This window comes from Molossus molossus, unplaced genomic scaffold (genome assembly GCF_014108415.1).
Source record: "Molossus molossus isolate mMolMol1 unplaced genomic scaffold, mMolMol1.p scaffold_m16_p_7, whole genome shotgun sequence".
Taxonomy (NCBI): Eukaryota; Metazoa; Chordata; class Mammalia; order Chiroptera; family Molossidae; genus Molossus; species Molossus molossus.
Window position 1 is genome coordinate 17884923 of NW_023425401.1, and position 27507 is coordinate 17912429.

Here is a 27507-nt window from a genome sequence, read left to right on the forward strand (position 1 = left end):
TGAAATCAGAAATGAGGACTCAAGCCCAGAGCAAGTGCTTCGAGTCAGGCACAGGTGGGAACCAGGTGAGGATGGGAGACCCTCCCACAGTGAAGGCATCACCGGTGTGTAGAAGTAGGCCTTGCATCTGTTCTCAATGGTTTACAAAGCCCTTTCACCTGTGATACTTATTCAGCGGAGAGAGGGATCTGAGCAGGAGGATAGTGTACTTAGGTCAGGTAAATCTCCCTTTTTCTATTTACATTATATATTACATCTTTTTTATTTACATTATAACCCATTGTAACATCGCAAAATTTTCTTCCTAAACCAGTAAGCACTATTTGCATTTTTGTGTGTATATATATATATATAGTGAATTGTTCCAGGACAGAGTATCACACGTACCTGGAACATTCCGACATCTCCAAGAATTACCACGTCCTCTTCATGCCCCGATCCTGCCAGCACCGAGGAGCCCTCACCACGTGCCCAGAATTGCCAGCCCCTTACAAAGAGGGCAGAACCAATAATTACTCTAATATTCTTTTACCTAAGGGGAATGAACTGAACTTGTAATAGATTAACTCTTAGTTTGATATCTAACTATGTCTACATTTCTATTAGTTGTTGTAGATTCTTGAGAACAAAGCAATGTCCTCTGGATTCACAAGCTGGATGTATTTTTAGGTCAACGTTATAGCTCAGCTACAAAAAAAATAAAATAAAACAGGAGAGTTATTTTATTAAGGATCATAATTATTTTGGAAGAACTCTGAACAATGCCAGAGTTAAAAGACATCATATATTTTTTTTTAGTAAAGAACATAAATATTTAAATCATAATTCTGACCATTATTTTTATTAGAACAAAATATATAAACTGAAGACAAATATTTTATTTGACTGTATTCTCTGGTGATTATCACCTCTTTTCTCATAGCATAAATTCTTTCTTTTTATTAATTTTTTTTGTTACAGATGTTTCTCCTCCCCCCATTGACTCCCTCCTTCCTATTCCCTCCCACTACGTCCCCAGTTTTGTTGTCTATGTCCATCGGTTATGTATACATGCCTATAAGTTCTGTGGTTTATCCCTTTTGTCCCCCGCGCCCCTTCTGAGGAATGTCAGTCTGTACCCTACTTCCACGTCTCTGGGTCTACCCTATTCCTCAGACTGTTATGTTCATTATATTCCACAAATAAATGAGATCATATGATATTTGTCTTTCTCTGCTTGGCTTGTTTCACTTAGGATAATGCTTTCCAGGTCCCTCCATGTCATCTCAAAGGATAAGAGATCCTTCTTTCTTACAGCTGCATAGTACTCCATTGTGTATATGTACCACTGCTTTTTTATCCATTCATCTACTGATGGACACTTGGGCTGTTTCCAGATCTTAGCTATTGCAAATAGTGCTGCTATGAACATAGGGGTAGATATATATTCTTTCTGACTGGTGTTTCAGGCTTCTTAGGGTATATTCCTAGAAGTGGGATCACTGGGTCAAATGGCAGTTCAATTTTTAATTTTTTGAGGTAACACCATAGTGTTTTCCATAGTGGCTGCACCAGTCTGCATTCCCACCAGCAGTGTACTAGAGTCCCCTTTTCTCCACACCCTCAGCAGCACTTGTTTGATGATTTGTTGATGGCGGTCATTCTGACAGGTGTGAGGTGATACCTCATAGTTGTTTTAATTTGCATCTCTCTGATGATTAGTGACGTTGAGCCTTTTTTCATATGTCTCTTGACCATTTGTATGTCCTGTTTGGAGAGGTGTCTCTTTAGGTCCTCTGCTCATTTTTAAATTGGGTTCTTTGTCTTCCTTTTGTTGAGCTGTATGAACACTCTATATTTTTTGGAAATTACCCCTTATCTGATGTATCATTGGCAATTATGCTCTCCCATACAGTGGGTTCCCTTTCCATTTTGATGGTTGTTTCTTTTGCTGTGCAGAGGCTCTTTAGTAAAACTATGGAACACGTCCCGAATTTGAGAGGGGCCATGCCAATCTTCTCTGCATCGTTCCGTTTTCAGTGCATGTGCTGCGAAGTGAGCACTCATCGCATAAATTCTTCAGATAATTTGTCAAGTTCGTAAATTCAGGTAAGGATTATATTGCAAAGAAAATTAATATTTTAAAAACATTTTGTAAACAAGGTAACTTTTCCTTAAAATATAGAATGTATCTTATATCTGCAAAATGATTAACTGAATAAAATCCTTTAGGTAGGTTTGCCCTTTTTTTTAAATGTCAAAGTCTACATTTACAATTGGACACAAGAACGAAAGTACTCTCAGTCGCTTGTGACACTGGTGAAGGTACTTCAGAGAACTTAGCATCACCAGTACTCTGCAAAACAAACAAGACGACAAATGCAGGACTGAGGCTTCTTCTGAAGGACTCCAAACTGTTCCAGTCACAATTTACTCCATAAAAATGATAATTCAAATAAGATTACATGTCATCATCAGAATAGGGCTTAACTTTCTAACGACGTTATCTTTCTGTCCATATAGAAAGTGAGAGGAAGCAACTACAATACAAAACCAGAGTAAGTTATAAATTTAATTCTGACTTAGGAACTGTAATTAGAAATATATGATACTTCACCAAACACACACACACCACACACATTTCACACATACATATATTTCACAAACAAGTTAAAATATAACATAAAGAAAGCTTCAAAGACACAGTGAAGTTAAGGTTGTAACCATTTACAATATTCCTGAACTAAGTTGGAATCTTTTTTCAGTGAGCTTATTGTGAGCCTTTAAATTATTATTGTGAGCCTTTAAATTATTTCCCTCACAGCAGTTTTCAAACTTGTCAGGTTGACCAAACACTTGGAGACCATGATGGCCTTTACATAGCACCATGAATTTCTGATGTATTTAATTCCAACATAAAATTATACAAGCTAGGACGATTTTACCAGAATACATAACTTTATTATGGCTTCTACATCTCAAAAATAATATTACCATCAATAAAATATTTATTAAACCACATTTCATAGCAGGATAATAAATAACAATTTGAGCCAAGCCAACCATCAGAAAGGCATGATTCAAAGACTAATGGGTGTTTGAGACAACTGTTCAAGTTTAATTTCCTCCTCTTCCCTGTAATTTGCTTCTGTCTGATCTTTGCTCGCAGGGCCTGACTTCTTGGCTCTCTGACTCTGACTCGAAACCTGTTCATCTTAATTTGGCCCAACAGGATCTGAGCCTTGGCGCCTCCCTGTAGCTGCATGCTCAGTGTGCTCCTGCCTCTGCAGAGCTGGCCAGCCCGGGAGTGGGGCGAGGGGATCCCAAGCCCTCTGGAAGTCTAGGGATTCAAGGAGGCAGGGTTAGTGCACAAAAGAGGAACAGCATCCCTTGCGTCTGAATCTGGCACACAATAGGTGCTCAATAAATGTACTGACTGACTGTTTGAAAAACAGGATCTCCAAAGGTAGACTTGGGAACTAAAGGGGCAAGTCAGATTAGGAACCCGAAGCCAAGGTAAGATAGTTCCATGGACAAGGCTGGAAGTGTAGAGCAGGATCCGCCAGAGGTGCCCGAGTCTTGGCAGGACACTAAGCCAGTTTGGCTGAGTTACTGGTCTGTATCCTCTTATTCCACAAAGAATCTGAAAAGCTATATAAAGTAGCTTAGAGCTCATAAGTATAGAACACCCTATTCTTTTCTGAACCAAGTCTAAGAAGTTGTCTAGAATAAGAAAACCTTTGGACACCAAATTGGACATTGACTTTTTGACTGTAATTTGGTAGGAAGCTGAACACACACTACTTTCACCCTATAAGCTTGAGTCCATTTATGATTTTAAATACAGATAATTATCCACACACAAACATCCACAAAGCTATTGAACCACACATGAGTGATTTGTTTTCACTAATTGGTTTGCTTTGTTTGGTTGTCTGCTATCACTGAGGTAGGCAAGTAGTTAGAATGATTTCAAAATTAGAAAAAAACTAAGACTTGAAACTTGAATTTTGCTTAGCATTAGAGAAAGATAACCCTCACAAAGTTTTGAGATAGAGCACCCCAAACTAGCTCATAGACAGGCAGATAGTTTGAGAAAAATACAGTTGAATCAAGAAATCCCCACTGAAATGTCTCCCTTCTTCCTTTATGAAATACTGAGTTAACTTTTCAATGTATTGTTGCCTGTTTTCAAAGCATTTCAGCACTGGGCCTGCTGGGAAACATCCCATGCCCCTCACTTTTTGGGTTAACTTAAAATTAATAACTTCTATCTAACATTATTTTCAGAGGCATGCTAGTTATTTTATTTGATCCTTTTAACAAACCTATGAGGTAATTATCCCATTTTGCAAGTGAGAAAAAGAGGGTGCAAAAAGGTTCATTTGCCCAACGTTTGTGGCTGGTAAGTGGCCAAACCACACTCCGCTGCCTCCCAGCTGATCTCCACCACTGGGTTTCGCTGTTCGCAGGGAGCCGGACTGCACTGAGTAGGCCTCCGCCCTCCGGTGGCAAGGATCACACGGCCTATAGGAAGCTGCTTACTTCTCTCCTGCTGACCTCCTTTTTGGACTGTCTGCAGCCATGGTCCAGCCTTGGACTCATCCCTGCCGCTGGATTCCTCGTCCCCCAGCCTCCCCTTGTACACTGACTTGCAGTGCTTGCTCCTCACTTCAAGTTTTGCTCAGACATCACCTCAGGGAGGCTGTCCTGAGCACACTCACCACCTCTGTCCTACCTGCATACTCCTTTGTCCTCACCGCTTCTAGCATGTGTGAACTGTGTGGGCAGGGACGGAGATTGTTGTCTTATTCGTGCTCTATGACTGACACCTGGTACAAAGTACACACTTAATATCTGTTCAAGTGTGGAGACAAACTACCAACCTACTAGTCACTGCTATTGTTAAGTCCTGCAGCAAATTAGTGTCTGGAAATAGGAGGGCTACGTAAAAATGTAATTTTATGAAGACTATTGATACAAGTCTTTATACAGAATTTATCATAGGCCCTATGTGCAAATTTAGGCCTAGCTGTAATTCCTGTGGTTTACCTTCAGCAGCCTTAAAAACAAGAGTTTTATTTTGAAGTTTGAATTTCCTAACCCAACCCAACTGTTATATTGATATATATCTAAAATGTGATGCTTAGCATATATATTATCTATATAAATGTACTTAATTCTATTAAAATATAGGGGACAAAAAACCCTGTTCTACTTCCATTGAACAAAATTTTAAACAATGCCACAGTTAATGCAAAGGAATTATTGTTAATTGGGGGCAAACACAGCTATCTGTTTCCCTGAAAAACTTAAGGTAAAATATTTTGTTTCTATGGAACATTTCAATATAGACTCATGTGAAAATTCTGTTGGATGGCCACCCAATTTTCCTGGTTGACTTCACTGGGGAATATAGAATGTACAATGATTTTCTTTAATACATGAAAATATGGAGTATTTCTTAATATTCTGAAATCTAGTAACCCTATTTTTTTCTTCCAAAAGAAATTATCCTAGCGTTAAGACAAACTATTACCTTAGACAAAAAACAAAGATTTATAAGGCTTATATTCCCCCTTCCCTCTTTTTTAAACTCCTTGGCACTTGAGATTACTCTCAGATATCCAAAAATAAACAATTTCATTGCCAATGCTACCAAGAGGAACACAACCTAAGGTCTATACTGATTAGTAAATCTTAAAAGAATGGAAATATGTGCCTTAAAAATCCTGCTACGCAATTAAGTTGGTTGTGTATATAAAACAGATATTAAGGCTTGAGCAGTACACACAGTCATACATGATTCAGATGTGCTGAATAACTTGCACATATCTGAAGTCTCTACACCCCTTTAAGCAGCCGAACTTTTAACAATCTATTATAAAACAAAAAGCATTAATTTTATGGTGTTCTCTTTGATTCAGTCTTGTTCATGGTTATGTGGTTCCTAGAACTCCCAAAATCAAACTGGTTTTACTATATTAATAACAAAAACAAAATGTTAACTTTCTAATTGCACCATCTCCCCTTTTATACAACATCACCCTGATTCCAAATGTACATTTTTCAGGTAATTGAAATATACATCTTTAGTTTTCACACATCTTTTGAAAAACTTACTCCTTGGCAGAGTAGCATCTATTTAACTATTTCTTGATTCAGAGTCATCTACGAACACGTCATTATACCAGGCTGTGATATAACCATGTCTTTACCTTAGGGCTTTGCCATACAAAGCAATCTACCCATTCACCATACAGCCGCTGATCACTACAGATGTACACTCTTTGGCGTCTTCTATCAGCTGGCCAGTACACTTTGCCTGTTGTATCTATTCTGGCCTGGGGCTTGGAAACCTGATTTCACCGAAGTTGTTATAACAACACAGTCATCATGTCAGTAAGGCTCTTCATCAGATTTTGTGCATCTTTGTGGCATCTTAGTGTTTCTGTGATCTTAAATTGTTTTAATTAGTTTTCGTTTTCAGTTTCCCTACAATTTCCTAACACTTCTTAAATATGTTTAAGTAAAAAAAGTCCCTAAATCAAATTTTAATTTCCATAAATGTCTAGAGCAATGGCTACAAATTAACATGAAATCTGTATTGTTCTTTGGCAGTCTGTTCAGAGAAATGGTGACCAGCTCTTAATACCAGGAATTATGAAGAGTTGCCGATACATTTTCTAGTAAGAAAGTATTTTCTTTCCAGTGTTCACTGTGATAAGGTTGATAGTTTAAAGAATTTATTGCTACTTTACAGTATACATAATTAAATGAAGAAACATGTTAAACTCAAGGGAATTTTTATAGGTTACTTGCAATTGTTATTGCAGGCAACAACTTGTACATGATTTTATTTCCAAATCCACAAAAAACAAATTTTATACAAATCAGCACTGTAAAAATGTCAATTACAGCCCCAGAGGCTTTGCTGGCAGAATAATTGTCTAAATTCTAGGATATGGGAAACAGGATTTCTTCTGAATTAATGTTTTTTTTTTTTTTTCCATTTTCTTTTCTTTTTTTTTTTTTTTTACAAAAAAAAAAAAATTTACAAGTGAAATGTTACTACAAAACTTTTTATAAGGAATTTTTGCAAAACATTTACATTTTACCATCAACTATTTCTGTTTTTAAATCATTATGTAGATTTAATACCCTATGCTGCACATCAATTTATGTGGGATGACAACTTAGTGACATGCATAAAAAAAACACCACAAGGCATTAAAATGAAGACTTAAATACAAATATTGTTGCAATAAAACAGTTATAAAATTGAAAAATAGGACCTAAACATCATGCTTATCTAAGTTTGACAAATTAACTTTTTCTCCTAGATTACACACTTTTATTACTGCTCTCATGAGAGTATGATAAATAATGACTTAACATCAAGTTCTAATGTAATCAGCAACACATACACAAACCTAACCAAAGAAAGTATACTGTAAGAAAAAACTATTCTAACACTGGAGTTCTACCATGATAAATACATAGCTTTGCACTGATAATTACAATAAAGAAAAGTTTTATAACAGTGGCAAAGGGAATGAACAGTGAAATGCCATTAAACAAGACTCTACTGCACATCTGTGCCCTATTACTTATAACAGCTATATCCCACTGAGTCAAATAAAGGACACTGAAATTTACGATTCTTATAAGACAGAAAAGTGGATTCAGAATGGTATGCAGAACAGACTGTCAGAATATTTCTAATTTCAGTGGTGAAATGTGCACCTGCTAACACAAATTAATATATTTTATACGCTATAAAGCTATCCAGATTCAGTTTGTTAAATTTATAATAGGCCTCATTGTTGATTAAAAAATAAATTCCATTTCTGAAGTGCATACATAGGTATGCAGTAAAACTGGTTCATGGAGGAATGGTGCAGAGAGCTCATACTTGGTATTATCAACAAAAAGTATCACTCCGAGAAAACATGATTCAAACATTAAGAAAGTTTCTTTGCATAAAAAAATTTATAGCACTGATTGTGTAGCATAATGATAGATAAAATATATATTTGATGTTTCAGCTCCTATATAATAAAATTAAAATTAACACTACCAAATGCTCCTCTGTACCAAACAAAACAAACTGATTCTGATGTTTTAAAGCCAGATACATCAGTTTTTAAGAGTACATTAAATAAAATATACAAAACAATTTACAAAATCCAACTAAAATTTAAAGACTTTGTTACAAGTCTACAAAAGCTTTAAGAAACTTGAAATTTATAACCACAGTGTAAAATTTTTTTCCTTTAATCTCAAAGCTTTTTTTATACAAACTGAAAGCACAAAAGACCTTCAGTTTTATATAACGCTACAAAGGGCTGGCCTAAAGTGTACATAGTGTAAACAGTGATCATTACAGTATTTCTCCTTCATCAAAAATACAAGAAATATCACAATTTTGGAAGAGAATTCGCATGAGTAGTACTGTTCCTGAAACAATAGAGAATGCACAAGAAAACATGTACCTATATTCAAACAATCCCTAAACTAATAATGTTAATAAACCAAGCTGTTAAAAACTTTAGTTTTCAAATGGTCAATTCCAATTCCATTATGATTCCGTGTAAATACACTTTTAAAATATGAAATATCTTACTAATATTTAAGCTATTGATATAATCCAAGTATTTTTCATATGAAACTTTTGGCCATCTTTCCTATAAAACCCTTGCATAAACAATGAAATACATTTTTTCTTTAGTCATTTAACTAAAAATTATTCTGATTTTTAAAAAATAATTTTTGCTTCATAATATCACACCTGTTACATATTTGTTAGGCTGCCTTTTTAGGGAAAATTCAGCTACTAACATAATATAAAGACATTACTGTGTTATAAATTCTTCATCTGCCTTCTAACACAGTACTAGATATAAAATGGGATTGGCTAATTTTTAGTAGAAAGGAAAATGGAAATTATAATGTAGTTACAAGATATTTTTCTGCTGGCCTTTAAAAAAAAGTGATAACTCTTTCTTTGGCTACCAAGTCAACGCATAAAGAATTTTGCACATTGTCAACATAACTCATATTTACAGAATATGAAACTACAGACTGATTTATACTCTATGCAAATATTTCCAATATAAACTCTTAAAATGAATTTTGTGGTACAACCCAGGATTAGGAATATAATCAATCCTAACTTCAAACCTTATATGTTAAGTTGCCTCATTTTATTTTTCTGAAGCTATTATGAGTTTTGTTTTAACCATTCCCACCCCCAGTATTTTCCTAAGGTTTTAATCTAAAATTTAACCTAAGGTTTAGCTCTAAGTTCCTCTTGTGTCTCCAAATGGAGAGAGTAATTAAACTTCACTGATTGTCTGCATACACACTACTATAATGTAGCGGTAATAAAGATCTGAGAGATGCATCTCAGATTACTTTTTTGGAACTTTCCTAATTCAACAGTTGAAGAATTTCTAACATTTAGAAAAGACGGCCAAAACAATTTTCAGTTGATTTTCCAAAAACCAAGCTAAGAAAATAAAGTATCATCCCTATTGTCAGTTAACTATCTTGTTTTCTGTGCTATAGAAAAAAAATCCATACAAATTATTACTGACTGAAAAGTATTTCAATGAAAACAAGTCCAATTAAGGTCCAGCCTGCAAACTACTAAGGTTTGTCTTTCTAACTATGTTAACACATGATGTTAAGAGAGGGGAAGATTCATTTTAAACATTATGTGACACATTTCCAAATAACTACAACTTATAGTATGGAGGAAATACTTTTCTATCTGTTTCCAGTACATCCATTTACTTTTTGTATTTTTAAAAATTCAACACTTCACATGTTGACCCAAAATCTTGGAATACTTAAAGAAGCCAAGAATGAAAACATGATTTCCTACTCTGTAATCCACTTGACCAGCCCACTTCCAGATTTTCAAAGGTACGTGTAAACTTAAGTGCAGCACTAGAGGTCTCTGTTATAGGTAACTTTTCAGAATTCTTCCATGTTGGCTGAAACATTAGGAGTTGCTGGGTTGGAATCTTGAGAAATGGCTGCAACTGTGACAATTCTTGGGGAGCCAAGCACCTCTGTAACAGATGAGTCCAGTTCTCCCGAGGTAACAATGGCAAGAGCTGTCCCACCACCTTTCTTATTCTGGTGCGTTTTGACATGTTTAGAGAGATGGTCACTCCGCATAAACCTTTTGGAACATTCTGGGCATTCAAATCTCTTTTCACCTAAACAGAAAAATAACACATAAATAGTAATTCATTTTATTTAAACAAAATAATAATATTAAAAAATTTTCTTCTGGTCATACTACACTTTTATCTCTTCACTAGCTGCAAAATACTTTGTTTTTATTTTTAAATGCAATCAAACAATGCAATCCAGGAGAACAGCATGTGACTGGGAATGAAAAACACAAATTGGTGTTGCTAAGTCCTGGGACGTAAAAGCTGAAGCAAGTAAAAGAACCAGTCTGGGCTTTAGTTTCCTCATCTAGGAAACAAGAGGATTTCTAACAGATGATCTCAAAAATCTCTTTAGGTATCATAATATATAGTGTTCAAGGATCATGTCTATTCTTCCTTAAAAACTACTGTCTGGGTTTTGGTTATAATGCCTAAAAGCATGAAAATACCTTAGAACTATTTCAAATAAAATCAGTTCGTAATTTAATAGTGTATTGAATTTCCTCACAATGCAAAAATGAGAGGCACATACTAAATTTCAATTAATAGAGTTTTTTAGGTCTCAAAGAATCAGACTTTCAGGTTCTAGTACACTAAGGAATCCTTAAATGTGCTCTTTAATATATAAGCTAGTTTTACTGGAACTACCCACTCCTATATTCTGGGATAAAAACTAATCAAATGTTACCAAAAGAAAAAATCCATTTTAATTCTGTGTATATTAGATGGGGCATGTAAAAAAAATTGGTTAGTTGGTATACTGTTATGTTCATGATGAATCAACTACTATCTTCAGTCCTTCCTTAACTTGGCCCTCCTTTTGACTTACCAATAGAAAATCTATAGGTTCAAGTTTGTCCATGTCAGATATTTTCCCCTCTTCTTTATATGTTTGCTTTAAGTTTTTTTTAAAAAACTGTATTTGCAGTATCTCATTGAAATTTTCTTTCTCTTTCAGTCTTGAAAAATTAAATAAAAGGATAAATAAATGGTTTATACAAAATTCTCAAAGACATTAAATTTAAAAGCAATTAAGCTTTAAGGTAAAGTAACTTGCGTTTATGAATGCTAACACCTAGACAAGGATGAAAACAATTAAATGAGGGTTTAACTTTAGGATCAATTCTGAACTCCTTTACCTTTCAAGTTTCCCATTTGCTTTCAAAAGAAAAATTCTGTTTACAAATTTTAAAGCTGAAAAGAAATCTTAAAGATCTTGTGTTACATTTTCACTTTTCTGATGTGTAAGTTGAAGATCCAGAAGTTAATTTTCTTGGGAATTATACAAATTATTAATATTAGAGCAGGATTCAGGCACCCAATTTCTAGTTTGGGCTTTCTATGCTACACGCCCAGAGTGCAACTAGAAACCACTGTTCTTTCACAGCAACAATGGCCAAGAACAATCAGAGGAAATCGGGTGGTGATGGCCTGACAGCACGTATCAGTCAGTAAGCACTGAATCAACTGCGTGACCAACCTACACAGCAGCTGTGTAATGAATATTTGTTAGCTGTGATGCTCATGAACTCAATCCTTTTTCAACAAATATTTGTAGAACACTTGCGATGTGCCAGGCACTAGTGATACAAAAATGAACAAGTGAGAATCTCGGACTTTAAGAAGCTTTCATGATCTTGAGACAGTCAGTCATTTGCAACCATGTGGAGCTATGGTTAAGCTTCAATTAAGAAATCCCCACCTACTCCATGGCAAACTGTAAGATAAATGGGAATTGATAGTGACATGGTTTGTGTGTGGACTTTCAAGTCTGTCTACTCCTAAGTGGTGTGGGTGCCAATTAATTTCAAACAATGAAATTTGACTAGAATCTCAACGTAAGTAAATTATATTGTACAATTAAACTATCATTAGAGAAATGACATTTTAGTTTATTACCCTTTTCCACAGAGAAGTGTGTTCTCTGTGGTGTCAGACAATTTCTAGATCTCCTACTCTTAGCAAACATTATCATTATACTTTATCTCAAGGAGGTACAGAGTTCTTGTAATAATTACACATTATGCAATAGCTTTTAAGTTATTTTATAAGTATTTTTGGTAGGTTAATACTTCTGGTAATTAATGCAATTACTTATCAAAACTGTTGATATTAGTTTACTTATTTTAGGCAGAATGGCTCCCCAAATATGTCCACACCCTTATCTCTAGAACTTGTGAATATGTTTTATTACATGGCAAAAGGGATGTTAACTAAAGTTATGGAGGTTAATGTAGAGAGATTATTCTGAAATACCTAGGTGGGCCCAGTCTCATCACGTGAGCTCTTAAAAGCAGAGAGCTTTGTGTAGCTGGAGTCAGAGAGCTGGCGCAGGAGAAATCAGACGAATCAGAAGGTGAGAGGGGCTAGACCTGCTGCTGGGGGAGGGGGCCCCATGGAAAGTACTAGGACTGTTAGCAGCCTTCAGAGAGCAAATACCAGCCCCCAGCTGACAGCCAGCAAAGAAACAGGAACCCTGACCCTACAACAACACAAGCTGAATCTGGTTGGCAGTGTCAATGATTTTGGAAGCACATTCTTGTTCAGAGCCTTCGGTAAGAAACACAGCCCAGCTGATTTTGTAAGATGCTAGCTAAGCGAACCCAGGCAGAACTTACTTGAACTTCTGACATAAAGAAACTGTGATACAATAAATGTGTGTGGTTTCAGGCTGCCAAATTTGTGACAGTTTGTCATGGCAGCAATAGAAAACTAACAGTTATATAAGATATACCCTTAAAAAAGCAAAGCCTAATAACAAATCATAGCTGATATATTATATAGTTCAAGATCTGTGGAATATCTTCATTATAAGAACCCAAAACATGTCAAAGACAATTAAAAATTTTATTTCTCTAACACAGCAATTTTCTACTGGTGTGCCAAAAGAATTTTTAGAATGTGCAATACCTTACTATTTAGTCAGGGGAACTGACCACTTTTTCCTTAGATTGTCAAATAAAATAAAAATGAAACAACCAACACAATAATGGCCATCCAGTATGAATGGATCCAAATTATACCTTTTTTTTTGTCAGATAGGCAAAAGGTATATTTTTGGGTGTGCAGCAGAATTTTAGCAATTAGTTTAAGTGTGCCATGAGATGAAAAAGGTTGAAAAATGCTGCTTTAAGAAAATATCTAAAAACATGATCCAAACAATATTGAGTTTAATAAACTGACTACAGAAAAAAAAGTTTCTGCTTCTTTGCCTAGATTATTAAGAGAATGCCATGTTGCATTGCACAGTCATTAAAACAGTCTTTTCAAGTAATTTAAGTAAAAATTTCATTAAATGACTTACTAACATGTTATTGTTAACAGTAATTTCTCTCAGAAAACATTTGTTTAGATTTGCTAATGGAATTGTAGATTTGAGGGATGAATGAAATAAATCAGACCTTTTAAGCTTTATTTTTTGGAAGTTAACCATCAAGAGTCAATTACAGCTGTCACAGTTCTGCCTATAACCTGGTTTTTAAAATGTTACCTCAAACCTAAGCTAATACCTAAGCTAAACCTAATGTATAAAACAGTTTATGAATTATTAATGTTATTTCAAATGTATTAGTTGATAACATACCTCCATATTTATATATTAAAATTAATTTCAGGGGCAAACTAAGGAACTGTATTAGTTTCCGGGGCTTTTGTAAGAACATACCACAGACTCGGAGGCTTCAAACAACAGGTACTTATTCTCTCACAATGCCCGAGGCTAGATGTCCAAATCAAGGTATGAGAGGCTCTAGAGAAGAACCCTTCACTTGCCTCACCCTAACCTTCTGGCAATCCTTGGCACTCATTGGTTTAAAGCTGCATCTCTCCAATCTCTGTCTCTGTCTTCACTTGGACTCTTCATGTGGTCTTTTCCTGTGTCTCTGTCTTCTCTCCTTTTTATTTATTATTATTTTTTAATCCTCACCTGAGGATATTTTTCTATCTATCTTCAGATAGAGAGGAAGAGTAGGAGGGGGAATGAGAGAGAAACACCAATACGAGAGAGACACATCGACTGGTTGCCTCTGGTCGACCAGAGCCAGGGACAAACCACAACCAAGGTACGTGCACCCTTGACTGAAAATGAACCTGCGATCCATTGGTCCATGAACTGACACTCTAACCGCTGAGTCAAACTGGCCAGGGCTTCTACCCTCCTTTTTATATGGTCATTAGTCATTGTTAAAATAACCAGATTTTTTATATATAGCTCACATTACAGAAATCATTTTTTGATTTGGTCTAAGAAATCTAGTTATTCAAACTAAGAAACTTGTAGTCCCTGGATCCCTCCAAACCTCCCCTCCACTATCTTCAACCCATCAGTCCCTAGGATATGCTTACTACCCAGCCTATAATATCTTACCTATGGGTAAAATTAAATTAAAAGGGGAAAAGATGATCATTTGAGGTAAGTCATGAGGCTAAAATTTTCTTGAAGTAAAAGCCTAGTAGTAAGGTGAGGGTGAGCAGAAGTTACAAGGGAAATAAGACTTAAGAAGGTTTAGGACTCAGGGGTAGGGAACCTTTTTCTGCCAATGGCCATTTGGCAAAATTATCAACTTAAAAATTAAGCTGCTATATTTGCTCAGTATAATTTGGTGAGGCGTGTGATGTTAGCTGATAACGATTATTCAGACCATATATAGCCTGAGGGCCACGTTCCCCACCCCTGGTATGTAATTATTAAAGTACCGAGAAAGCTGACAAAAAAGACTGATAGACTGTTCTGAGAGACTGGTTGAGGTATGGGACCATACATTTATAGAGCCATCAATGTGGATAATGAGTAACTTTTTTATTTCCTCCTTTAGCAATTATCTAGTCAAATACAGAAGCCCTGCCGCAGCCAGTTTGGCTCAGTGGTTGGAGCGTCAGCTTGTGGACCAAAGTATTGTGGGTTCACTTCCCAATCAAGGGCACATACCTGGGTTGCAGGTTTGATCCCCAGCCCCAGTCGGGGTCATGCGGGAGGACACCAGTTGATGTGGCTTTCTCACACTGATGTTTCTTTCTCTTTTACTCTCCCCTCCTCCTCCCTTCTACTCTATCTAAAAAAACAAAAAACAAAAAACAATGGAAAAATAGATCCTCAGGTGAGAATTAACAACAACAAACATATATCTGTATCTAAATATGTATATGTATATATATAAGCCCTTTGGGTAAATGCTTTTTAAAAAAAGCTATCTTAGCTACTCCAATAGTTTTAACTATCATCTATGAATAGATGACCACATGAAGATCCAGATTTCTCAACTTAACTGTGAATCTGACATTACTAGATATGCCACAGACAGCATCATTCAACATGTCATTAACAGAACTCTTTCTAATCCTTGTAATTCTTCAGAAATAAAGAAAGGGGAGGGCAAAACATGAAAGAGGTCATGTCAATAAAGATGGTGACCTTCAAAACTTCACTCCATGAACCTTACAAAAAAAATTTTTTTAATCCTCACCCAAGGATATTCTTCCATTGATTTTTAGATATTCTTCCACTGATTTTTAAATACGGGGGCGGGGGGAGAGAGAGAGAGAAACATCAATGTGAGAGAGACACATTAATTGCAGGACCCTGACCAGGGCCAGGGAGTGAATCTGCACCCCAGGTACAAGCCCTTGACTGGGAATTGAACCCAAGACCCTTTGGTCTGTGGGCTGAGGCTCTAACCATTGAGCAAAACCTGCCAGGGCTCACTTCTCCATGAAAAGAATCAGAAAACTGAACAAAAACTATCAAAATCAACCCATTCTGACACTGGAAATTAAACAAGGTTTGCAGCAACTCAGGGAGTGTTTTATAAAGAAAAATGGCTGAATCTTGACAAGAACAGAAAGCTGTGTGGTGTTTTAATTTGCTTGATTCCACTGTCTACTCCTAGTAGCCTAATAGTCACCAGAGAGAACAAAATAGAACTGGAGCTCTTTCAAATTCTCATTCTCAAAGAATTACCATTATCTGATCTGTTTAGTGGTTCTTTGGAAGACCCCATGTAAAAGACTTGTATTTAACCTACTTGGAAGTAGCCCAATGTGAAAAGCCTTCTTCGGGGGCAGAGACAGGCTAGTGTTTATCTAAACCAATTACAGACACGTGTTTTAACTTCATGAATGATAAGAGGCAATGAATAATATTTAGGGCAAGCAATAAATAAACAAAACAATAAGCTTAACAGAGAAAGCTGGAAGATAGGCTATCCATAGAGGTTTTAAAAAGTTCTGACATACTCCTTGGAATCTAGAAGGTTACACACACACTTAGGGCTGTGAGGCTACTCAGTAAAAGCCCAAGAAGACCAAATTCTCACCTGTGCCTAACCTTTGAGGCTCTGCATAAGAAGGAAGTGAAGGCTAAGGCAGAGTTGTCAACTGTCTGGCTGAGTGTTGAACGGTGCCCCAACGTTCACAAAGAGCCCCTCAGCAAAAAGAGATTTATTGGTCTTGGGTATTCAAAGGAAGAAAAGGAATGGCCCTGGCCAGTTTGGCTCAGCGGTTAGAGTGTTGGCCTGTGGTCCCAAGAGACCTGGGTTCAGTTCCCACTAGGGGTGCGTACCTCAGTCGCAGTTTGTCCCCGGCCCTGGTTGGGTTGTGTGGGTGGCAGCCACTCGATATGTCCCTTTCACATCGATATTTGTCTCTCTCTTCCTCTCTTTCCCTTCCATTCTATCTGAACAAAAAAATGGAAAAATGTCCTCGGGTGAGGATAAAACAAAAAAAAACCAAAACAACAACAACAACAAAAAAAACCCCAAAAGGAATGATAGTTGAAAACCTCAAATTTGATGAAAAAAATCTCCCTACACATCCAAGAAGTTCAATCAACTCCAAGTAGGTTAAATGCAAAGAGATTCACACTGAGACATATAATAAATAAAAGTGTTTAAAGTGGAAAACAGAGAGAATCTAGAAAGCAAAAAAAGAAGTGGCTTATCACCTACGAGAGATCATGGACAAGAATAACTACTGAGTTTTCATAAGAGATTATGGAGGCCAGAAACCAGTGGGATAATATATTCAGAGAGATCAAAGAAAAAAACCTGTAAACCAAGAATTCTACATATAGCAAAAATTATCTTTCAAAAATAGTAAGTTAAGACATTCCCAGATATCTTAACAGAAAAACAAAAAAAATTTCCAGTAGCAGATCTGCATTTGTAAGAAATGCTAAAGAGACTCCTTCAGACTGAAATGAAAAGGCATTAACTAGGCAGTAACTTAAATCCACATGAAGAACACCAGGTAAGGTAACTATATTTAAATATAAAAGATGGTATAAATGCATTTTTTATTTGTAACTCATTTTGTCTCCTATCTGGTTTAAAACACAACTGCATAAAGCAATAATTATAAACCTGTGTTGGTGAGCATACAGTGTAGAAAGATGCAGCTGGTGAAGAAAGAAACAGCAGATGGAGAGGCAAAACTATACAAGAGAAAAGGTTTTATATAATAATGAAATAAAATTGGTATTAATCCAAACTACATTGTGATAAAATGTAAATTATAATCCCCAAGGCAGATTAAAATATATAATTTACTCCCCAAAGGAAATAACTAAAGAATATATTTGTATGGTAAAAGAAATGACAGAATTAAAATAACACACAAGGAAAATTTACTTAACCTAAAATGTCAATAATGGAGAAATAGAGGAACAAAAAAGATAGAAGACATATAGAAACAAACACCAGAATGGCAGAAGTCCTTATCAGCTACACTAAATATGAATGTATTAAACTCTCCAACTAAAAGGCAAAAATTGATAGAATGGATTTAAAAACATGATCCAACTATATGACACAAATAGGCTAAAAAAACAAACAAAAACAAATGGAGAAAAGATATATCATGCAAACAGAAAGAGGGAAAGGCTATATTAATATCAGACCACTAATATAAAAACTGTTATTAGAGACAAAGGATGATAAAACAGATACTCCACCCAGGATAACTATGAACACATCTGCACCTAACAATAGAGCCCCAAACTACAAAAGCAAAACTGACAGAACTGAAGGGAAACAGACAGTTATACAATATATTTATCCTTCTTCTATATGCTCCATTTCAATTGGTAGTACTTACTACTAGTACCCAGCATGTCTTTTCTCTGGGTTTCAAGAATCCTGTAGAGAGTATGTTTTTGTTTTAGTAGGCAATCAACTCAATTAGGCTCAGACTAAAAGTTCTATTTTGCCTTCTTTGGGCAGTAGTTCCAATATTGATTCATTTTCAAAGACTTTGTTATGCTGTTTGGATCTGCTCGGCACATGCTGGAATTAGGTGGTGGTTTATAAGAAAATTCAGTTCTTGCTCTGGCCAGTTTGGCTCAGTGGTTAGAGTATCAGCCCACGGACTGAAGGGTCTCAGGTTTGATTCCCGGTCAAGGACACGTACCTGGGTTGCAGGTTTGACCCCCAGCCCTGGTCGGGGTCATGTGAAAGGCAACTAATCAATGTGTCTCTAGACACATCAATGTTTCTCTCTCTCTCCCTTCTAGTTTATCTAAAAAAAAAAAAAAAAAAAAAAATTAGTGAAAAAATATCCTCAGATGAGAATTAACAATAACAAAAAAAAAAAATTCAGTTCCTGAGGCCTTGGCTGTAGTCCTTTGAGTCTGTTCTGTGCATGTGTAGCTCTTATTTTGTTAAAAACACAAAATCAGGGATCACCTCTACAAATCTCTCCAAAAATTTTCCTCAAACTTTCCAACCCTCAAGTGTCCCCTTTCCTGGTTTCTCTGGCCAGGAAGCCAAAATTCCTAAGGCCTCCAGTACTGTCATGCATCACCTTCAGAGTGAAATGGCAAGAGAGAAAAACAATGATGATTCTCCTCACACTCGCTGTAAAACAAGGGCCCCATTTCCTGGTTCCCCTGGCCAGAAATTTGGGTATTTTCTCAAATTTTTAGGTGCCTATGCTGCCACTACCTCAGTGCAAGCTACAAACACAGCTGGCCTTGGAGCACAGGGCCCCTTCTAGTTCTCTGGTGAGACATACATGCTTTCTCCTCGTTTGTTGCCTACACCTGCTACTCAGTGCCCACAGGGTCAAACCTGGTAAGAAAGAGGAGGGAAAAATCCTGTGAAACTCACTGGCATTATACACTGTTATACAAATTTTGATTGCATCGAATTTCTGCAAACCAAAATAGAGATCATCAAGGAAAAGAATATATTCTAGAAGACAGCCCATCTGTCCTCCATAGAACTCTGTAGAAGTCTGGGACTCAAATGGTAGGAGGAAGACATAAAGCATAGAACAGCAAATTAAAGTCTGTACATGGAACAATAACACTTCTATTAAAAAAATGGGGCAGTTTGGCCGATGAGGCTCAGTTGGTTGAGCATCAACCCACGAGGTGGCTGGTTCCATTCCTGGTCAGGGCACACACCTGGGTTGTGGGCTCAATCCCCAGTCGGGAGCGTGCAAAAGGCAGCCTATTGATGTTTCTGTCTCTCTCTCCCTCTCACTTTCTCTCTAAAAACAAACAAACAAAAAGAAATCAATAAAAACATATTAAAAAGAAGGGATTTATTTCCCTTTCTAAATTAAAAAAATAAATGGGGGCAAAATATTTGAGGATTTGTATTTAAAGAAATGTGACCCCCACTATATTACTGTATTTTGGTAATTAAATGTCTTCCAGTATAATACACTGTGCCCCTACCCAATTATACAAAATAAAAGCCACCAGTTCATAAAGCTCTCACAATCCTTTACGTAAACATATTCATCAATCATCATCATCAACTTGAATAAAAGCCAACAATCACTGGATAATTCAGAAAAACCTATAACATCAGAAAAAGCAAGATACGGACTAAAAAATGTACTCTAGAAAAACATAAATTATTTAAAAAATTTCTAGCTAGAAAACTCAGAGACTTTCTGCAAGGTCCTGAATCCATATAATGAGTACAGAATGCAATGAAAAAAATAAAAAAACACAATAAAAAGCAAGGTGGAACCCTGGCCAGCTTGGCTCAGCGGTTAGAGTGTCGGCCTGCGGTCCAGAGAGACCCGAGTTCGGTTTCCACTAAGGGGATGTACCTCGGTTGCAGTTTGTCCCCGGCCCTGGTTGGTTCGTGCAGGAGGCAGCCACTCGATGTGTTCCTTTCATGTCAATGTCTCTCTCTCTCTCCCTCCCACTCTGTCTGAACAAAAAAATTGAAAAATGTCCTCGGGTGAGGATAAAAAACAAAGACAATCAAGATAGGGAGTCTGGCATATACCTAGTAAAAATGCAAAATGATTAAAAAATAAAAAGAGGAGGATGATGAGAGGGGGTGGAGGGGGTGGGGAAGAACTCAGAATTGAAGAGTTCAATCAGTTCCCACAATATATGGAAACATACACCAAATGGTTATGGGTTTGATCTCCAGTTGGGATGCATACGAGACAACAGACGTTTCTCTCTCACATCATCTCTCTCTCTCTCTCCCTCCCCCCTCTTCTTTCTCTAAAATCAATAAAAACACACCTTGGGTAAGGGTTTTAAAAAAATAAAGTAAATGGAAATCTGTGACTAGATACATAATTATGAAATTAATAGAACATCAACGATTAAAAGAAAGCTATTACAATTAAAACAAATTTGGATGGGGGCATGCCAAAGGACAGAGGAGATGATCTAAAACAACTTCCATTAGCCAAAGATGGAGTGATTTGAGCAAGAAAATAATGACAGTATTGGATTATGACCCCCCCAAAAAATACTCATTTGTCCATAGTGATATACATAAATGACTGAATAAAAATAATTGGGGAAGATATAAATCTTCTTTACACAAGAATTACAACTAAAAATTGTACAAGCAATGAGGGAAAAGAAAATGACCTTTAGCTCTGGCCGGTTTGGCTCAGCGGTTAGAGCGTCGGCCTGCGGTACAGAGAGACCCGGGTTCGGTTCCCGCTAAGGGCATGTACCTCGGTTGCAGTTTGTCCCCGGCTCTGGTCGGTCGTGCGGGTGGCAGCCACTCGATGTGTCCCTTTCACATCGATGTTTCTCTCTCTCTCTGTTGCTCTCTCTCCCTCCCACTCTACCTGAACAAAACAAACAAAAAAAAAATGGTCTCTTCCTCTCTCTCCCTCCCACTCTATCTGAACAAAAAATGGAAAAATGTCCTCGGGTGAGGATAAAAAAAAAAGAAAGAAAATGACCTTTAGAACACCATAGTAATAATTATTGCAGGCAAGATACAATGAGAAATGCTTAAAGTGAAACATTAGTATCTTCTTTAAAGAGAAACAGGAAATTTGCAAAAACTCAAAGAATCTCCTCCAAAATATTTCTTAATTACTGTGGTTGTTTTCATATAACGCCACAAATTCCTTCATACTCCTCGTTCCAGGAGGTGGAACTTGATTCACCTCCCCTTGAATGTAGACTGGACTTAGTGACTTGCTTCTAATAAACAGAGGACAGAAAGAATAAAATAACTTCGCAGTGGAGATGCCTGGCATACACTATCTTAAGCAATTCATCAATGTTAACATGGCCAATAGTAAAACATACTGACATCATGTGCTACCTTATGTGATGCAATGAGAGGAGCAATAATATCTGTGATATCCTCCCCAAAGCAACTCATAACCTCAGTCTAATCATGATAAAATATCAAACAAACCCAAACTCAGGAATGTTCTACAAAATACCTAACCTTCAAAAGTGTCAAGGTAAGAAAAGCCAAGGAAAGAATAAGGAAATTTCACAAATCGTGGAGACTAAAGAGCCATGACAGATAAATGCAATGTGGTATTCTGGACTAAATCCTGGAACAGAAAATGTGTATTTGTGGGAAAGTATAGTTTAATTAATAGTTCTGTACCAATGTTAATTTTTTAGTTTTTTATTATGGTCATAAAAGAGGTTAATTTTAGAGGAAGATGGGTGAAGGGTAAATGAGTACTCTCTACACTGACTTTGCAACTCTTCCGAAAGTATAAAACATCAAAAAATAAATAAATAAAAGTTATGAAAAGAATAAATAAGCTCTTAAAAGTTGAAGGTGAAAATTAGGTCACCTACAAAAACATTAAAAAAAAAAAAAAGCCAATGGACTTATTAGTATAACATGCAAGAAGACAACAGAGCAGTGCCATTAATGTTTTGAGTGAATATAATTTTCCAACTAGAATTGTGTATAAGCCAAACCATCAATTAAGTGGAAAAGCAAAATAAGGACATTTTTATACAAACTTACTTCCTCATGCATTTTTTTAATTTTTTAATCCTCACCCGAGGACACTTTTCCGTATTTTGCTCAGATAGAGTGGGAGGGGGAGAGAGAGAGAGAGAGAAACATCAACGTGAAAGGGACACATGGAGTGGCTGCCACCCACATGACCCAACCAGGGCCGGGGACAAACTGCAACCGAGGTACGTGCCCTTAGTGGGAACCAAATCCGGGTCTCTCTGCAGGCCAACTCTAACCGCTGAGCCAAACTGGCCAAGGCCTCATTAATTTTTTTTTTTAATATCCTCCCCCAAGGATATTTTTCTATTAATTTTTAGATAGAGTGGAAGGAAAGAATGGAGGAAAGGGGAGAGAGAGAAACATTGATGTGATAGGGATCAATTTCCTCCTGCATGCCCAGACCAGGGCCAAGGATTGAACCTGCAACCCAGATACGTGCCCTTGACCAGGAATCGAACCCATGACCCTTCAATCCATGGGCTGATGCTCTAACCCCTGAGCCAAACCGGCCAGGGTCCTGTGCATTTTTTTTTTTTTTATCCTCACACGAGGACATTTTTCCATTCTTTTTTTGTTCAGGTAGAGTGGGAAGGAGAGAGAGGAACAGAGAGAGAGAGAGAAACATCGATGTGAAAGGAACACATCGAGTGGCTGCCACCCGCACAACCGACCAGGGCCGGGGACAAACTGCAACCGAGGTACGCGCCCTTAGCGGGAACCGAACCCGGGTCTCTCAGGACTGCAGGCCGACGCTCTAACCGCTGAACCAAACCGGCCAGGGCTCCTGTGCATTTTTATAGAAAGCATTTCAGAATGTTTTCAAGCAACTAAGGAAATAAATGAGGAAAATGAAGATAGGAGATCTTGAGAACACTGGATACAAACCAACAGAGCAGGGAAGAAAAGTCTTAAGATTACAGCTGTGCAGCAGCCCTAGAGAGTAATCAGTCAGTGTGTAATCAGAAAGCTGGAGAACTTTAGGAATAAGGTAAAAATAGATGCAATTGATACTATTCTTAAAAAGCAGAAGTAACAGCCTGACTCGACTGGCTCAGCGGTTAAGAGCATCAGCCTGTGGACCAAAGGGTCACAGGTTTGATTCTGGTCAAGGGCACGTACCTGGGTTGCAGATTTGATCCCCAGCCCTGGTCAAGGTAGTTTGGGAGGCAATCAGTGGATGTGACATTGATGTTCCTCTCTCTCTCCCTTCCACTCTTTTTTAATTTTTTTAAAATTGATTTTAGAGAGAGAGAGGAAGAAAGAGAGAGAGAGATAGAAACATTGATGAGAGAGAACATTGACTGGCTGCCTCCTGCATGCCCCCACTGGGGATCAGGCCCACAACTTGGGCATGTGCTTTGACCGGAAATCGAACTGGCAATCTCTTGGTGCATGGGTCGACCCTCAACCACTGGGCTACACGAGCCAGGCCCTTCCACTCTTTCTAAAAATAAAATCAATGAAAAAAGATCTTTGGGTGAGGATTAAAAAATCAAAAACAAAACAAAAAAACAAAAAGAAAAGTAGAAGTAACAAAAATGTTAAAATAACAATGAAAGGGAGAAAAAGACAATCAGATACTTCACAAAAACACACAGAGGAAATATTGTGTAATCATAATACATTACATAGTCATAATGTAATTATTGTTTACCAATTTTGTATTTCAAGAACGAAATTATTAGAAGAAGGAAACACTACCTATTAAAAAGAATGTAAGCATTTAAACAGCAAGTGAAAGAGAAGAGAGACAGTAAAAGTTTAGGTTACAGAAGTTACGAGGTGAAAGAGATAGAAAATTATGGACATGGTAATATGGATCACAGAGTCGTAAGTCAAGAGAAAATGTTGGGCCTGCTCACAGTTAAAAAAGAAAAACTGAATGTCATCAGTGCAAAGTGAAATAAATTCCTAACTCTCAAAGCAAGAAGTCAATAGTGTCTAATATTGATAGATCAATAAATAACTCCATAAGTACGTTATTTAGATATGTGACAGTCATCACAATAAGAATAAAAATATAAAAATAGTTAAAAGATTAAATATAATTTTCTCTGGGGGGCAGAACAGGGGACAGGCAAAAAGTCACTGCAAGCTCTTCTATTTAGTTTGAATTTTAAAAGTACCATGTGCATGTATCATTTGAAAAGTTTAAAAAAGTTATTTTATAAAAGGCAAAAAAAAACCAAAAACACCAAAAAAACTCATTCATAGTAAGGTACTGAGTTTCTACGTAGTGTAGTGGTTGGACATAAAATAAAACATGGTTCCTGCCATGAAGCGCCGAGCCTTTCAACTTACTGTATTAATGCTTAATTGGTATTTACTTATCCAAAAGATACTGTTTCATATTCTTTTCAACAACTTTAATACTTACATAGAAGTTACTATATTAAATCTTTAAAAGTAAAATAAATACAGTAATAGTCAGGTTAACATTTTTCAGAATAACATTTCATTAAACAATTTTTTATATAATGTATGAAGACGTTTAAAACACTGGACGTAAGCTTAAAGTACATTCAATTCTGAATTATTCAAGCTAATAGAAAATGATAATGGTATGGATCATTAAAAATATATATGTATACTTTCAAATCATTAATCTTTGGTTTTACGTATATGTGTATGTAAATCCTTGGATGAATCTGTTTTATGTATTTGCATGAGTGTGAACATGTGATAGAGAGGGACTCTAGAAACTCATTGTTTCTCACACAAAATTATGAAATCATAATGTGAGGTTCCAAATGAAAGAAATCAACATTTTTTTCTTGGCTTCCCTAATCTCTCCCATTGCTCAGCCCTATGGAAATACTGCATCCTCTCATATTTTTCTAAAACAGAAATCAACATTATTATGGGATTAATTTTTATTCACACCATATTTGCCAATATGAATGGTGAGGTGGCCTTAGAAGCCACAATGCAATACCAGAAAGAAAACTTTTAAAACTATTTTAAATATTAAAATTCTTGCCCGGCCAGGGTGGCTCAGTGGATTGAGTGCCGGCCCATGGACTGAGAGGTCCTGGTTCCTTCCATTCCTGGTCAGGGCAGGTGCCCAGGTTGCAGGCTTGATCCCCAGTAGGGGGCAGCCGATTGATGTTTCTCTCTCACGTGGATGTTTCTATCTCTCCCTTCCTCTCTCTCTAAAAAAAAAAATCAATAAAAACATAAAAAAAAATAAAATTCTTAGTTTTAGCATAATGCTTATTAAGGGATTGACCAATATACTAAGACTCATCTGTGCTACAAACTTATGTGCACATCAAACTAAGGAACCTTTTATTTACCACTTATAGATTGAACAATTATTTTTTCTTCTCTGAGACTATTTTCTAATCAGTAAAATAAAGCTAATTTATATCTCACAGTGTTGCAGCTAGAATCAAATGAGATAATGTATTTGAAACATCTGATATGTGTGCTGGGTGACCAATAAATGTCAGTTCTATCTCCCTTTTTGTCCTAAATGTACCTGATACAAGTTAAAGTTTAATTAGAAAATTTATCCAAATTATTAATTTATTCAATAATTAAATATTGAGTCCCAAATATATATCAGAATGTTCTGAATAGAGACAGTCGGTGTTCTATACAAAAAAAAAAAAAGTGCCCTACTAGATATCAAGACTTAAAGAAGCCTTTGATAAGTCAAATGGTATAGTATTGGTATAGAAACTGACAAATAGATAAAAACTTCAAAACAGGGGGCCCAGAAACTGAGCCACTCTTAAAGAGTACATTAATATATGAGAGAAGCCTCATTATAAATCAACAAAGAATATAGGCTACTCAAGAAATGGCTTTCCACGTGGAAGAAAAATAAAAGTATATCCCCATTTCATTCCATCATCAAAAAGATTCAAGACTGATAAACAACCAAACTTTTTAAAAAATCACCTTATAGCCATTAGAAGAAAATGTTTTTTAAAACTTTATGATCTTGAGATAGGAGAGACTGTCATTTTTCAAAAAAAGCAAAAGAATATGTTCATATATTCTTCTTTTTTAAAATATGTTTTTACTGATTTTTTTTAGAGAGAGAAAAAGGGAGAGAGAGAGAAACATCGATTGGCTGCCTCCTGTATGCCCCTTACTGGGGGATTGAGACTGCAACCTGGGCATGTGCCCTGACGAGGAACTGAAACAGCACCTCTCAGTCCATGGGATGATGCTCAATCCTTTGAGCCACACCGGCTGGCTATTTATATATTCTTATATTTGGCTGAATAAAAATATGAAATATAATAAAAAATAGCACAAAGATAAAAGACTAGCGAAATATGAAGAAATTGCAGTATATAAATCAGTAAGAAAAAGGAAACAACCAAAAAGAAAAATGAGCAAATAATCAACAGGAAAAGAAATATAAATGACCAATAAATGTATGAAAAGATGCTAATCTTAGTATAATCAGAAAAAAGTGCTAATTTAAAAAATGAGAATCATCTTAGATTGACAAAAACTTCCAAAGCCTGACACCCCTGAGTATTGGCAAACACAGAGCAAAGTGGAAACTCTCAATCACTGCTAGTGAAGTAGAGATGATATGATAACAGCCACTTTAAAGACATTAGCAGTCACCAAGCATATACATTTCTATGATCCAATACTTCTACTTCTTATACCTCTTCACTGTATATGCACAGCAGCAAAGTCTGTGACAGCAAAAAACTAGCAATAATCTAAACAGCATGGGAAATGGATTAACACAATGGAATAGAACTATGCGATACATACGACCTAGCAGGTAAAAGAAACACACACATGTATTTATCATAATATATATGAACTTAGATAGGTCTCAAAATATAAGTGGAATTATGATACTGTAATGTATCATTTATGTAAAATTTCATAGTACACATAAAACAAAATTTACCATATACATCCATGAACAATGTACGTAAGAGTATTAAAACTGTATTAAAAACTTACACTTTACATTCATGGTAGCTTCTGTCCTTGAAAGGTAGGAGGACAAAGATGATGTCAACTTTATATAATTTGTTTTATTAAAAAATAATAGACAATATAACATTAACAGTTGTCAATTCTGAGAGGTGGCTTTGTTCTATTATTCTGGAATACTTGAGTCAATTTTCTAGATTTTAAGAAAACAAAAACTAATA

General features: G+C 36.3%; 1 protein-coding gene and 1 pseudogene across 7 annotated transcripts in view; both read right to left on the reverse strand.

Annotated features, from left to right (window-relative positions):
- Positions 1-1950: 1950 nt before the first annotated feature.
- LOC118620570 lies at positions 1951-2042 on the reverse strand (annotated as a pseudogene).
- A 4979-nt stretch (positions 2043-7021) lies between these two features.
- The window catches only part of SP4 (Sp4 transcription factor), a 72451-nt gene continuing 51965 nt past the window's right edge, over positions 7022-27507 (reverse strand). For 3 of the 7 annotated variants that reach the window (XM_036246551.1, XM_036246553.1, XM_036246548.1), the window contains one exon: positions 7022-10208. In XM_036246551.1, coding sequence (XP_036102444.1) covers positions 9961-10208 — 248 coding nt within the window. In that variant the 3' untranslated portion in view covers positions 7022-9960. Of the gene's footprint in view, positions 10209-10995; positions 11126-18658; positions 18675-27313; positions 27480-27507 lie in introns of those variants that run through there. The other 4 variants (XR_004957323.1, XR_004957324.1, XM_036246549.1 and 1 more) reach the window with 4 other exon arrangements.